The 14,050-nt window shown below is 39.6% G+C and overlaps 2 protein-coding genes across 5 annotated transcripts; both read right to left on the bottom strand.

Annotated features, from left to right (window-relative positions):
• Window positions 1-949: 949 nt before the first annotated feature.
• On the bottom strand, window positions 950-5,283 carry LOC107228177 (glucose dehydrogenase [FAD, quinone]). Its single transcript, XM_015669552.2, has 7 exons — window positions 5,147-5,283; window positions 4,745-4,954; window positions 2,971-3,099; window positions 2,339-2,895; window positions 1,747-2,209; window positions 1,280-1,650; window positions 950-1,110 (listed from the first exon to the last, which is right to left on the bottom strand). The coding sequence occupies exons 2-7, from the start codon at window positions 4,950-4,952 to the stop codon at window positions 1,000-1,002; spliced, it is 1,839 nt and encodes a 612-aa protein (XP_015525038.1). The 5' UTR covers window positions 4,953-4,954; window positions 5,147-5,283; the 3' UTR covers window positions 950-999.
• A 1,568-nt stretch (window positions 5,284-6,851) lies between these two features.
• Window positions 6,852-11,029, bottom strand: LOC107228178 (glucose dehydrogenase [FAD, quinone]). 4 transcript variants are annotated; one of them, XM_046742959.1, is made up of 8 exons: window positions 10,890-11,029; window positions 10,737-10,802; window positions 10,335-10,544; window positions 10,072-10,200; window positions 9,441-9,997; window positions 8,227-8,689; window positions 7,760-8,130; window positions 6,852-7,465 (listed from the first exon to the last, which is right to left on the bottom strand). In XM_046742959.1, the coding sequence occupies exons 2-8, from the start codon at window positions 10,789-10,791 to the stop codon at window positions 7,370-7,372; spliced, it is 1,881 nt and encodes a 626-aa protein (XP_046598915.1). In that variant the 5' UTR covers window positions 10,792-10,802; window positions 10,890-11,029; the 3' UTR covers window positions 6,852-7,369. The 4 variants fall into 4 exon arrangements, with proteins under 4 accessions (XP_046598915.1, XP_046598909.1, XP_015525039.2 ...); XM_046742953.1 differs by having other exon boundaries at window positions 10,737-11,029; XM_015669553.2 differs by lacking the exon at window positions 10,737-10,802.
• Between the last annotated feature and the right edge of the window lie 3,021 nt (window positions 11,030-14,050).

Here is a 14,050-nt window from a genome sequence, read left to right as displayed (position 1 = left end):
TTCAAGAGGTTCTGAGGTTCCTAATAATCTATGACTTAGGTTTTGTTTTGTTTGGCATCTAAATTTCTAAAATTCAAAAAGTTGGTCAAACCAGCCATATGTATTGTTATAAACTTTGAATAATATTCTAGCTTTCAAACTGATAGAATAATCACACTTACACATGAATAAAAAAATTATAATAATTTTCAATACAAAATTCTGAAAGTACTCAAGAAACTTGCAACATTTTCATAAAAGAGTTGAAATTTATTACATTCCTTGAAATTTGATTAAAGAACGATTTACCTATAAACAAGAATAGATGTTGATATTACATGATTCTGCAATATTAGATGCTACATTCTCTCTATTTAGTTACGTATCAGATATACGCGTTTTTTCCTAGGTGGAGGCTTTGTCCTCTACACCCCCACCGGGGCCTGCAGCCTTGGACCAGCTCCCATGCCCCATTTTTTACCCACATCAATATACTAATTGTATGCATTTTTGATCATGAATTCTTCCATTATTTATCTCTGTTCTCAATTTTACACCCGATATCACGAAAGATAAGTTGCCGTGGAGTACGACGGACCCGCTGAAAAATTTTGCAAAAAAAAAAAAAAAAATTCTCATAATTTTTGGAAAGAGTGCTTCGTGCCTCATAATTATTATTTTTTTTTTTCAATTATGGCAATACAATGATGAATTTGTTTAAGATAGATCAAAAGAACTTTTATCCGGTGCTCAAAAGCCACGAATAAGAATTATCAGCTTGAGGGTTCCGTCATGCCCCATGTTACCTATATCGAGTCCTATTTTCAACTCAATAACGTGGCCAGAGTTGAGTCGGAAATGAAATTCTATGAATAATACAGGCATAAAAGTCGACTATTCTCCCGGGTGATTACTTGAGTAAGCCCAACCGCGGGAGTAATCTCCGACTTTATTCCCTTGTTACATAATGTACTATTCACTGTTATTTTGTTTATTTTTTCTTAACATGCGTTTTCACTGTTAGCAAGCTTCTTCGGAACGGTAGGTTTCAAATTCCCAATCTTCCTTGATCATATGAGCAGCTCGTTCTCCAATCATGACGCAAGTTGCTGCAGGATCAGCGGTAGGTGCCTGTAAATTGAATCATGCAATATGCTATATTGACTTTCGGGACCGCAATAATCATCATCATGAACAATCCGCTGATAGGGTTTATTATTTGGGTTTCCATTACGTCCTTTCTCGGGAACGAAGTTCGCACATCTCATCGTACAATAAATCGTATTAACCCAACAATTACCTGAGGCATAATGGCAGCGCCTGCCACGCGTAGTCCGTCTATTCCGTAAACACGCAGTCGAGGATCGACAACTGCGAGTGGGTCTGATGCAGGACCCATTTTGCAGGTACCCGCATAGTGATGTTGTCCTACTCCGTCGTAATGAACCGCGCACTCCCAGTATTCTCTGCTAGCAAAATCGTGTTTTGAGCAGGCCTCGAGAGGTCTTACGGCCAAGGTCATGTTGTAGGCTTGCAAGGCGGGTGTATCGGCCAATTCCATAGCATACTCAATGGCTCTCACAACCCCAGCAACGTCGTCAGGCCCGCAAAAATAGTTGACCCAGACTAAAGGAGGTACAGAAGGATCCGGTGAAGCCAGACTGATTTTTCCTGTAACAGAAAACATCTTAAGTTCCTTCATGGGCTCTGGGCCCTTGATTATAGGCGTCATAAATCTGGTGCTTTAATTCAGACAGTCAGACGTACCTCTGCATTTGGGGTGCATGTACCTTGACGCAAGGACGATGTTGCGTTTACCATGGCTGTGGAGGGCGCCGATTTCACCGGGTGCGCAAGTGGCATAATATCCGTCGCCGACTACATGAATATCCAGAAGGTTGGGTGTAGTAATTCCGGATGGTAGGGCGCCCACCACCTGAGCAAGGCCAGTGCTGGACAAGGCTCCAGTCTGGAAGCCGACATACTCAGCGAGAGCAGCCCAGTTGTCGTCAAAGACGTCAGGCTCGTCTATGGTGAACCCAAGCTGGTATTCGGTATGATCATGCAAATTGTAGCCGACGCCAGGTAAATCATTGACCACGTCGATTCCCATGTACTTTAAATCATCTTCCGGCCCAACTCCAGAAAGGAGTAGAAGATGAGGAGAATGAATGGTACCAGCGGTGATGATGACTTCCTTGGATGCGCGTACCATGTAGTATTTGCCGTTCTACGGACATTGTTTGCGAATTTATTCACTCGCCAGTGACGATATTTAAAACTAACAACAAGCAATTGCGGACGAGAAAAAGAATCGATTCTCATTCTGTAGCTTGATGTCGTTACTACTATTATTCACCTTGTGATATTCGATGCCAATTGCTCGTTTATTCTCGATTATAATCCTCGTGCATGTGGACTTCAGAGTTACGTGGAAGTTTTTGCGGTGTCTGATAGGCCGCAGATACGCCGCGGCGCTACTGCGTCTCGCACCGTGGTGGCTCGTTGTTTGGATTACAGCGAAGCCGAATCTATCCTTTCCGTTGAGGTCATTGCTGACCCCGAAGCCCGCCTCTTCGGCCGCATCGAGTATTACATTTGCGAAAGATGGTTTTGACGGAAACCTTTCGACAAAAAGCGGCCCATCCGTGCCGTGATACTTTCGACCAACACTATCGATCTCACCGTTATTTTCGGACTTTTTAAAAAATGGCAGGACTCTCTTCCACGACCAGCCCTTGTTGCCCATTGCAGCCCATAAATTGAATATACGCGGACTGCCACGTAGGTACATCATTGTATTGAGCACCATGTCTCCACCGAGAACTTTGGGTACGAAAATCGGACAGGAACCATTCCAATTGCGACAGGCGTAGCTCTCGTTTACCGCTTGGTATTTCCAAGCGATAGCTGGACCTGTCAGAAATAAGTTTTATGAACATTCGAAACCCTTTTGCAAAACAGGATTTATGAATATGCTGGTATACCTACTTTGTATCGCGTGACTAAACCCAGGGATGGATGTGCATGCTGGTTCGTCTGGGCCAGCCTCAACAAGTAAGACGTTCCAGTCTAGAATTTCACTCAGTCTTGCAGCTATGACAGATCCGCTCCTACCACCTGTAAACAAAATAGCACCGATCGTGTTGGGGTCGAACTTGTTCTCTTACGCCGAGAGACAAATTGATTTGAAAAGTCCTGTAATTGCTGGCATTTTAGGGACGTATCGGCAAAAGTTAATATTTGAATACTACGTTTTACTAGTTCAAAGCAACAAGTAATAAACGAGCCTCCATGATTGTGATCTGTAAATAGTGAAAATGAAAGTAGTAGAAGGAGGCATCTATATTATTAAGTGATACTAAATAAAAAGGAATAATAAACTATTGAATTAATAGTTCTTCCATCAAAATACAGGTGAAATTTCTATATCAAACAGGACTGTTGAGTGGATAGGATGCATCTTGGACTGACACAAGTCGAGGACTCGTATTACAAAGATTCCCAACGAGAATAGCAAATTCATCCGCGAAAATGTTCGAGTACATCCGATACTCACCGAGTATCGCAGTTTAAATTTTATGCCAACCATTGCTCTTTTATAAGATTTAAATTTCGCAGGTAGTCCATCATCACATCATCGATACCTAACGCCCCTAACATTGGACCCATTTAACATCACCTACGTATTTTATGAATTGATATACTCTTTTTATACATTACAACCTTGATAATTTTATTTTAAGTGATTCTTATACTTTTCTCTGAATCTCCGTATGCATTGCATGCGCTCGGCTTTTTTTATCTTCTAACCGTTTTGGGAAACATTCGTTATTGTTTGTACGAACCCTATAGTTAAATGATATCAACGTCAGTTTCAACCCAAACAGACTCACGTGCACGTGCGTACCGTAAGGATCACACCAAACAACGAGTGGTATCATCTCAATATCACAGGCCAATGGTCAAAGAATCTTCACCATGGCTTAATTCGTGGTTTTAGCTATTTGTTTTGTCAGAACTCAAATCAAGCTGTTAAGCATCAAGTTCGTTAAAACAATACAGAAGCTGTCGTGCACGTGCAGTGCGATAAAACCTTTTATCCATCAAGCGATGTCTGTTTCGGAAATGTTGAACCAAGGCTAGAATAGGTCATCTTTGTACATATGATGCAAGTACGAAAGTTCTTACCCACAACCTTGAGAAAGGCCGGAGTGGGCGTAACTAACCTACTACACTGGACCCAAAGGAATGGCCCAAAATATTAACTCAACATGCGAAAATCTTCCGTATTGGTCCACATTCCATAACAAAAAGGAAGGAACCAATTAGGAAACACGTTAGAAAATCGCACGCTATAAAATGAACTCTAAAAAGCGTTGGACTGTTCAGAAAAGGGACAGTTGGTAAGCGTCATCTAACTCTACAGCCGTTCATCTATAATCCTTTGAGCAGTTAGTTCAAAAACCATTATCTGAACAGAGTAGTTCACAGAGTCTCTTAGAATCAAGACAAGTTAAATAAGTCTAAAGAAATTTCTTACTTCTCTTTTATTTGAATAAACCTATTTACTGTGTTCAATTTATATTGTGATAAAATGCGAATACGTCCCTAAACTGCGGGAAAAAGTGTAAAATTTGGTCGAGATCTTAATGAATCTCCCAATATAATCTTTCTCCGTGTATTTTCATATTCAACTGCTGTAACGTTCATGAGTATCGAAGATCTTTCCTGTAAGTGAAAACTGTTTTATAAAACAACTCACCTCCCACTACGATAAAATCATACTCGGCATCTGGCGTTTGGATAGGCTTGATCCGCTCGCATGTTTGGGCAATACTTTGTTTCCTTCGTACCAATGATTCCACAATTGACAGGAAGAGGCAGTACGAAGTGACGTTGCACATGCTTGCCAAGCTTGGCCCCAGGTGACCTGCATTGCAGGTTTCCGGCAAGGTGTAGCTGTACTGCATTTCTGTTAAATATAAATTCAGTTAAAAGTGAACAAGGCCTCTCGAGATTAATAACAGTTGATAGAAATAACCATCATTAGGCTACACCGAAATGTAAATCCAACAATCGGTTTCCCTTCTTTCTCGTAATGGAGAACCCGCATTATAAAAGCTACCTTAGGTGACGAACGATATTTTTTTCCTGGCTACCATACCTTTAATCACTCCTTACAGTCCATACAATTCGTGCCTGCCAAACACGAAAGATGTGCTAATATACAGAGAAATATTGAAAATTTGATTGGTACTTAATGGAACTTTCACGGGTTACACGTATCGTTGATCGTTTAAGCCCAACTTATACTCTGGATTGGAAGTGAGTGTTTTTATACATCAACGTTTGTACAAAATATAATTGCTGATGTTGTGCATCAACTTTATTATTATTTGTACAAGTTCGTAGCAGCTGCCATGATCCATTGTTCACCTTGATTATATAAATTTAATATTCGGTTCCACAAGCATCTTTGTATTTTCTAAGTCATTCAACGAAATTCTTCATACTTTCAGGTGCCGCGTAAATAATTTTGTATTTGAATACGTGATCTGTTAAAACAGAAAATTAAATATTTATATTGGGTCTAAAGGTGCGGAATGTGTTACACCGAAAATAAGTTCCCATTCAAAATGTACCGCACCAACCTGAAGCATAACACCTACATCCATATACGCGTCATCTGGCATGTGTTGAGTCGAGTCGTCAAATACAATCGGACGATTAACATTGGTAGCACAGGTAATGTAAGGCATAATGCAACAGGGTAAAGTAAGAGTAAGGAAAAGGGAACTGATAAGGAAACCAAAACCGAATAAAGAGGTAAACGGAAAGGAGAGAAGTCGGTAACAAGGGTCCAAAATTGAGAAAAAGAGAGAGAGAGAGAGAGAGAGAGAGAGAGAGCAGTGTTTATAAAACCTCCTAACAAGTTGATAAATCACTGTGCCCTTGGACGAAAGACGAGAATCAGTAATGAACAGTAAAGTCGAAACGTAGGTGACAATGAGTCCTCTCAATGAATAGAGTAAATCGAAATACTCAAGTTGACGAATATGCACGAGCAGAGTAAAGGAAGGGATTAATAAACATTACTGTACATAATTTCTCTTAATTAAATGATGAAAATTTTAGCTTAACAGAAAAAGAGTTAACCTAAATGGTCTTCAGGTACTTCGTCAGCGTTTCTTAACTCAGTTCTCGGTACTAACTTAACTTGACGTTTTATGACAACCGTTTTCGGTCTGTACGTGACATTTTAGTTTAAGGGAGGAAATGGTTTTCACTGTAATACGAGTATAATATAAATAATGTCGTTCAATAAATTGTCGCCTTGGACAACTAGAGGAATATCTTGGGGTGAAAAAAACAGTGCTGCTTTGGGATTTACTGAACAGCTAATAAAACATATCCTAAACGAAATGATATTCGGAAGGTGTGGAACTCGAATGAGTTGAAGTACAGCGCGTCCGGAAGTGACGTTCGATCTGAGACTCACAACCTCACAGGACTCTACTGAACAAGGTCGCGGTGCTCGCAAGTTGGAAATCATATATCAGGAGCCTCAGTAGTGATTTTCTCCACTTTTACGGTAATGAACCGTCCACTCCCAATATCTTCTGCTAGCAAAAATGTAATTTGAGCAGGTCTCAAGAAGTTTTCTTGGCAGTGATATTGGAATGGTGGAAGGGCAAAGGCGCAATTTATACTCTTGATTAAAGGTGCCAATGTTCGGAAAACATTTGTCGAGGCAATTTTCAGCACACTTTCGGTTCAATAAAACAGCAGTTAATTTTAATTGTTTAGAACGCAAAATGTTTACTAGTTTCGATAAAGAACAGGTTATACACTTGGTTGTATGAAATATCATTCTATTCAGTTGGTGAAAACATCGTCTCGACTTGAGTCATTGCAGGTTTTCATGAAGGTCTTACTATGCATTATAATTTGACATGTTTAGTAATGTTGCGAGATTCACGGTCTGTACACGTATTCTGTGCATATACCATTCGGTATTATCAACAGCCTTGTTACAGTTGTGACTTTGGTTAAAAATACGTTGATACTGGTACGAACTCTTCGAATCTCGATTGTAGGGCCAATGAATCTGAATATGACGCTATTATACTGCCGACGAATGTACTCTGTGAGATTTTTTTTTTTGACGACGATGATGGGTAAATCTTTTCTTTTCTTTTTTATCTTTGATTGCAACAATATTTAATTGCTATATTATCGTAAGATGAAAATAAGGACATCTTGAAAAGGTTCGAGTAGTTACTAATTAAACATGTCTTGATAACATATTGATTGTATATTATGTATTATCTTCACACCCGTTGCTATTACTGTGGATAGGGTCCCTTGTACCGAATTCCGGAAATTATCATATTGTGTCCGAATATTTCCAATCCTGCTTGATCATTTGCGCAGCTCGTTCTCCAATCATGATGCAGGGTGCTCCGGTATTAGCACTGGTCACCTGTAAATAAAGTTATGCCACTATCGCTCGTTGACATATCACCGGTCTTATTTACGAAAGATTAGTAGAACAGAGTAGAGTAATATTGATACATATATATATATACACAGATCCCTGACAATGTTGGATTACACGTAGATAAGAGAAAGAAAGATGAAGAAAGAACACTGAGATCGGATTTAGATATAATTAGTAGGGCTGATAGATGAAGTATTTGTTACATCTTGCTTTTTTTTCTGGAAACCAAATCTGCGCTTTATCGGATGAACCGAAGTACGTCAGCTCAAAACTAACCTCAGGCATTATGGAAGCATCTGCAACGCGCAATCCATTTACGCCGTAAACTCGCAGCCGAGGATCGACAACTGCGAGTGGGTCCGATGCAGGACCCATTTTGCAGGAACCTGAATAGTGTCTATCTCCTTCTGCACTGTAATGAACCGCACACTCCCAGTATTCCGTGGAAGCAAAAGTGTAATTTGAACAGGCCTCGAGAGGTGTTACGGCCAAGGTCATGTTGTAGGCCTTCAAGGCTGGTGTATCAACCAATTTCAGAGTACATTCGATGGATTTTACAATCCCAGCAACGTCGTCAGGATCGCAGAGATAGTTTACCCAGATTGAAGGATATTCGAAAGGATCCGGTGTAACCAGACTGATTTTTCCTGGAATAGATAACATCTTCAGTTCCGTCATGGGCTCTGGGCCCTTGATTATAGGTGTCATCAATCTGTTGCTTTAATTCAGATAGTCAGACGTACCTCTGCATTTGGGGTGCGTGTACACTGACGTAACGACGATGTTGCGTTTACCGTCGCTCTGAAGCTCACCGATTCCACCGGGTGCACAAGCAGCATAATAACCCGAGCAACTAATACGGATATCCGGAAGGCCGGGCGTCGTTATTCCAGACGGTAGATATCCCATCACCTGAGCGAGTCCAATGTTAGACAAGGGACCAGTTTGGAAAGCAATATACTCAACGAGAGCAGCCCAGTTGTTGTCGTAGACGTCAGGCTCGTCTATGGTGAACCCAATCGGGAATGCGATATGATCATGGAAATTCATGCCAACGCCAGGTAAATTTTCGACCACGTCGATTCCCTTGGATTTCAAATCTTCTTCCGGCCCAACTCCAGAGAGGAGTAGAAGATGAGGAGACTCAACGGCGCCTGCGGAGACGATGACTTCCTTGGATGCGCGTACCGTGTACAACTTGCCGTTCTGCTTGTAATTATTGCAAAATCATTCACTCCTCATTAACAATCTTTGAAACTACAGGGTAGTGGTCTGAGCGAGTGGACGACCCAGTGAGTGGGATAATTAGGGATGAGGAAGATAGTGAACGAGGAATTGCGAAGTTGGGGAAAATGTGTGAGATATCGGACGAGATGTGTTGCGGTGATTCTGTGCCTAAGACAAGTACCCTGTGGCGTTACAATTGTGACCGAGGTAAAATGAATGAATGAATGGGTGATGCATTTTATCTATGCCCGATTAAAACTGTGGGGTAAAGACAAAATGAGATGTCATACAATCTCTTAAAATTAAGTTTAAACAGCACGCAGGGAGAATAAATCAAGTTGCGGATGGCGAGAGCAACAGAAGATGAAATTGAGAAGATAAACATAAGGTTTCGAAGAAAAAAGTTATTAACACTGAGCACAAAGAAGAGAAGAAACAGGAAACATTTTTTTCGATAGCTGAGATTAGGAATTAAGTAAATTAAAATGAAACCGAATTGAATTAAGAGAAGCAAAAATAAAAGAACGAACGTTAAGTAACATACCTAAGAATGAAATTAGAATTAGAATTGAATCTACAGTCTGAAGCATAAGATTGATTTCCTATTTACTATTAATAGAGTGAGGAAGGGGTAGGGCACAGACAGGTGAGGAAGATAGGGCACACGGACCAAGGAGGATTACCAGCACGATAGAAAAATAGTTAGAATTACGAGAGGAATCATCATCACCATGTAATATGCGACGCCAACTGCTTGTTCATTCTCGATTATAATCCTGCTGCATATGGAGTTGAGAGTTATGTGGAGGTTTTTGCGGTGTCTGATTGGCCGCAGATAAGCCGCGGCGCTACTGCGTCTCGCACCGTGGTGGCTCATTGCTTGGATTACAGCAAAGCCGAATCTATCCTTTCCGTTGAGGTCATTGCTGACCCCGAAGCCCGCCTCTTCGGCCGCTTCGAGTATTACATTTGCAAACGGTGGTTTGGACGGAAATCTTTCGACAAAAAGCGGTCCATCCGTGCCGTGATACTCTCGACCAACACTATCGATCTCACCGTTATTTTCGGACATCTTAAAAAATGGTAGGACATCTTCCCACGACCATCCCTCGTTACCCATTGCAGCCCATTGATCGAATATATACGGGCTGCCGCGCAGGTATATCATACTATTGTGTATCATGCTTCCACCGAGAGCTTTGGCTGCAGAGATCTGACAACTACCATTCGAACTGAGACAGGCGTAGCTCTCGTTCTTCGACTGGTATCCCCACTCGATAGATGATTCTATCAAAATAAGATTCACAGATTTCTTGAACTTCTTAGCGGAACAGGATTTTTGGATGTGCTGGTACACCTACGGGCTATAATGGAAGAGAAACCCGGAACGGATGCACCTACTGGTTCGTCCGGACCTGCCTCAACAAGCAGAACTTTCCAGGACGGATTCTCACTTAGTCTTGCAGCCACGACAGAACCGGCTGCTCCACCTAGAAACGAAAACAGCGCAGGTTGTGTTGCAAATGCATTGGTATTCTCCTTACCTTATTCAACTCTCGTAGCATTGATGCGTAATGAAATTTTTCATTTAAGAGAAAACCGTTTATTTCATAAAACAACTCACCCCCCACTACGACAAAGTCATACTCGGCATCTGGGATATGGATAGGTGTGATGCGTTCGCAGGTTTGAGCGATTTGTTGTTTTCTTCTGACAAATGTCTCTAGAATCGACAGAAAGAAATAATACGAGGTGACATTACACATGCTGGCCAGCCTCGGCCCCAGGAGGCCCGCATTGCAGAATTCCGACGAGGTGTAGTCGTACTCCATTTCTGTTAAATACAAGTCCAGTTAAAAGTGAACAAGGCCTCTCGAGAACAGTAATGGTTAATAGAAATAACTTTCATCAGCCTGCACCGGAATGTAAATCCAACGATCGGATTCGCTTCTTTCTCGTAATGGAGAATCCTCATTACAAAAGCTACCTCAGGTGACGAACGATATTTTTTTCCTGGTTACCATACCTTTGATTGAATCACTAGTCGCGTGTATAAAGTCCGGGGAATGCTTACAGTCCATACAATTCGTGCCTGCCAAACTCGAAAGATGTGATGATATACAGAGAAATATTAAAAATTTGATTGGTACTTAATGGAACTTTCATGGGTTACACGTACCGTTGATCGTTCAAGCCCAACTTACACTCTGGATTGGAAGTAAGTGTTTTATACATCAACCCATGTAGCATTTAATTTAAAAATTTAAATTTGAGAAAAATCTACGGGACGTCTTTCTACAGAGTCAGTACAGAATCTTCCCTGACAGCGACTTTTTGCTATCTGACAAGAGACCTGTGCAAAATTTTTAATAATTCAGACTCTGACGTCAGACCCGCAGTATAATGTGGAAGTAGACACGTCGTGTCTGCTATTGCAGCATCAAAATATACATCCACGATGTTATGCATCAATATTTATAGCAACCCATGGGTAACAAGTAACGTTTTCCTCATGTTTTGAACTAATAATTATAATGATATCGGTTGCTTATATTACTGCAATTGCATAATTAACATTCAAGACGAAAAATTTCCACGTTGATTATGCAATTGCAATAATTTCAAAATGTTCAACAAAAAAATTTCCACGAATTACGATCATGAGCATGGCAATATCCTGGTCAAACTTCTTACCATGCTCATCGGAATCTGAGCGATTACAATATTTTTGAGTAATCGATGATACCCGCATTAACCGAGTTCGATTTACATGTCAAAAATCATACATTTATACTTTAATTCTTTGAAAGATTACGAAAGCCGATAAGCTAATTCGATGAATTGAAATCTGGCCACTTGAAGCCTTTCAAAGTTATTTATATCCGTTGTTTGTCTTGATTACATAAATTTATAGATACATTTTTTTCTTTATTTTGTGTTCGGTTCTACAAGCATGTTTGAATATGTGTTCTAACGCATTTCACAAGACTGTTGTCGGTTGCCACCGACTAAAAGTTCGCCGCGCGGAGGAAAAGTAAAAAAATCGGTGTTCACAGAACCGAGAGCCGACCATAACTTGTTGAGAGATATAAGAAACAAGCATAGGTACAGAAATAAATAATAAAATTAGAAATAAATTTAGTCATAAAAATAAGAACAGAGTAATAATACAAGTTTGTTTTATTTTATTTATTATTTATTTATTTTATTTATTTATTTATAGTGATTTTTAAGATACATATCTTTGATACACTTTTAAGAGATCGTATGGTATAACAAATAATAATAAGTTTATTTAAATCTAATTACAGTTTGAGGCTGTTAAGTAAAGAAAAAGAAAACGAAAAAAGAGAAAAGTTGAACAGAACTAGTTTGTGATGAGACTGTTCAATAAATCTGAGCATGCTGTTAGGTAGTTTAATAAATTTTTGGAGCCAGATGTGGAGTGGTCATCCAAAATTATAATTAGGTTGAGATAGTCACCGTCTTCGTTGGATATTTGCAGGTACTTAGAGCGAGGAGCGTTGAAGGATGCACAATTAATGAGAAAGTGAGCTACTGTTTCGTATTCTAAATTACAACAGAAGCGGCATTGTCCTGTCGGTTTTAATTTAATTGCCCCCAGCTTCGTGGATATGTTGCACGAGTATATATTGGCGACTCTTGGCTGTAGCTTTGGTGTTATTGAGTGGAACGAGCCCCTCGTCAGGTATTTAGGGAGCAGATCTCCTAGTGACCTTGGTATAGGTGATTGGCATGATTTAGACTCTGAGTAGCGCTTAAGGTCTTGGAGATTGAGGAATGAGCGAAATTTGTTGAGGAACCTGTCCTTGTTTACCTTCCAATGAGATGCGTTCATATTATCAAACATTTGTTCCTCATCAATACGGGACAGCAGTGACTTTACTTGTAGAATCCAATTTAAGTTTGGGTTTTTATAGTTAGCAAATAGTTGAATAAGTCGAATCAAGCAGAGCTTGGGCAGTCGGTCTTCACTCATGTCGAGTATTTTAATTAACCAGTTGTATGCGTGCTTGAGTATTTCTAGAGATATGTGGGGTAGGTCCAATTCAAGTCGAAGAAGATAATGTGGATTACAGTCGGGTAGATGGAAGATTTTTTTGAAATAAAGCAGGTGAGTTGATTCAAGTTTGTCTAAAAATTCTTTTCTGACGCCCCAGATGTGTGCTAAGTATAGCAGCGTAATAATACAAGCAAGAATTAAAAGAAAAATAATTGAGGGAGAAAAGCTTTAAATCGCGAGACTGCACCAGTGTAACAAATATCGTCGCTCAAGATATTGTTACAAGTGCCACGGTCACGCAAAGTTATCAAAATTTGAACAGGTGACTCACACAACGTATAATGTATCTTTAAAAAACATACAATAATTTTGTGTACGTGAAGTATAGAAATTTTAAACCCCTTGAATAAATTATTACGGGAAAGTAAGCTGCAGTGAATTCGAGCAATATGGAATAATGAAAATATATCAGCAGGGATGTGAAACTTCTATCTAGCAATCGTAAAAACATAATTTTCATATTCCGTACGGGTAAAAAAGTCAGGGCATTGCTTATTGTGCTTTTACGTATACTACCTAAGATCGATTATTTTGTCAGGATTCAGTTAACCATCAGTACAATGCAAGTAACAAATTTTTTCACAGTTAAACGGTTTCTCATTATTTTAGTGTTCTTTTGAAATTCTATTGAGATTGTTACAGTGCTAAATTTTTATTAAATGTCTTCAACTTGGATCTTATAGGTGAATAAAGCTTTATTGCTGGAATAAATTACGTATAATTGTCTTCACGGTGACTGTCTTAATTACAGTCATTGGCGGATCCGAATTTGGAACTATAAACATTTATAGAGCATTTACGGAGTCATAAACGATTTATTAACTCGATTTGATCCGAAGACTCGCCAAGTTTGTAACAATTACTCCAAAATTTGCATTAAAATCCGTGTTACGTGAGGGTTGGAATGAACGAGCTGTGGTTATAATTGATTTATTAATAAATCAGAAATGCTTCCACGTAACAACAATAAATAGGAATGAAAAAGGAGAGTTTACGATAAGACGTAGTAAATGGGATCGTGTTGTTATAATCCTATACAGGGCAGTGAGAGTTGTTCAAATAGTTGAGGTGAAATTACTAATAATTTGACCTACATACACAAATGGAATTTACTTACGCGTATTGTATCGAAAACTTGGTTATTAATGAACAGGGTTGTAGCAAAGTTTACCTTTAGGCTATGCATTTAGTAATCTAGGAAATCGTTTATCCTGAAGATAAATTTCTAGAGGGAAAGACCATGTCATGCCAAGAGG

Source organism: Neodiprion lecontei, chromosome 1, assembly GCF_021901455.1.
Source record: "Neodiprion lecontei isolate iyNeoLeco1 chromosome 1, iyNeoLeco1.1, whole genome shotgun sequence".
NCBI classification, from domain to species: Eukaryota; Metazoa; Arthropoda; class Insecta; order Hymenoptera; family Diprionidae; genus Neodiprion; species Neodiprion lecontei.
This window is presented reverse-complemented; position numbering and strand designations above follow the sequence as displayed.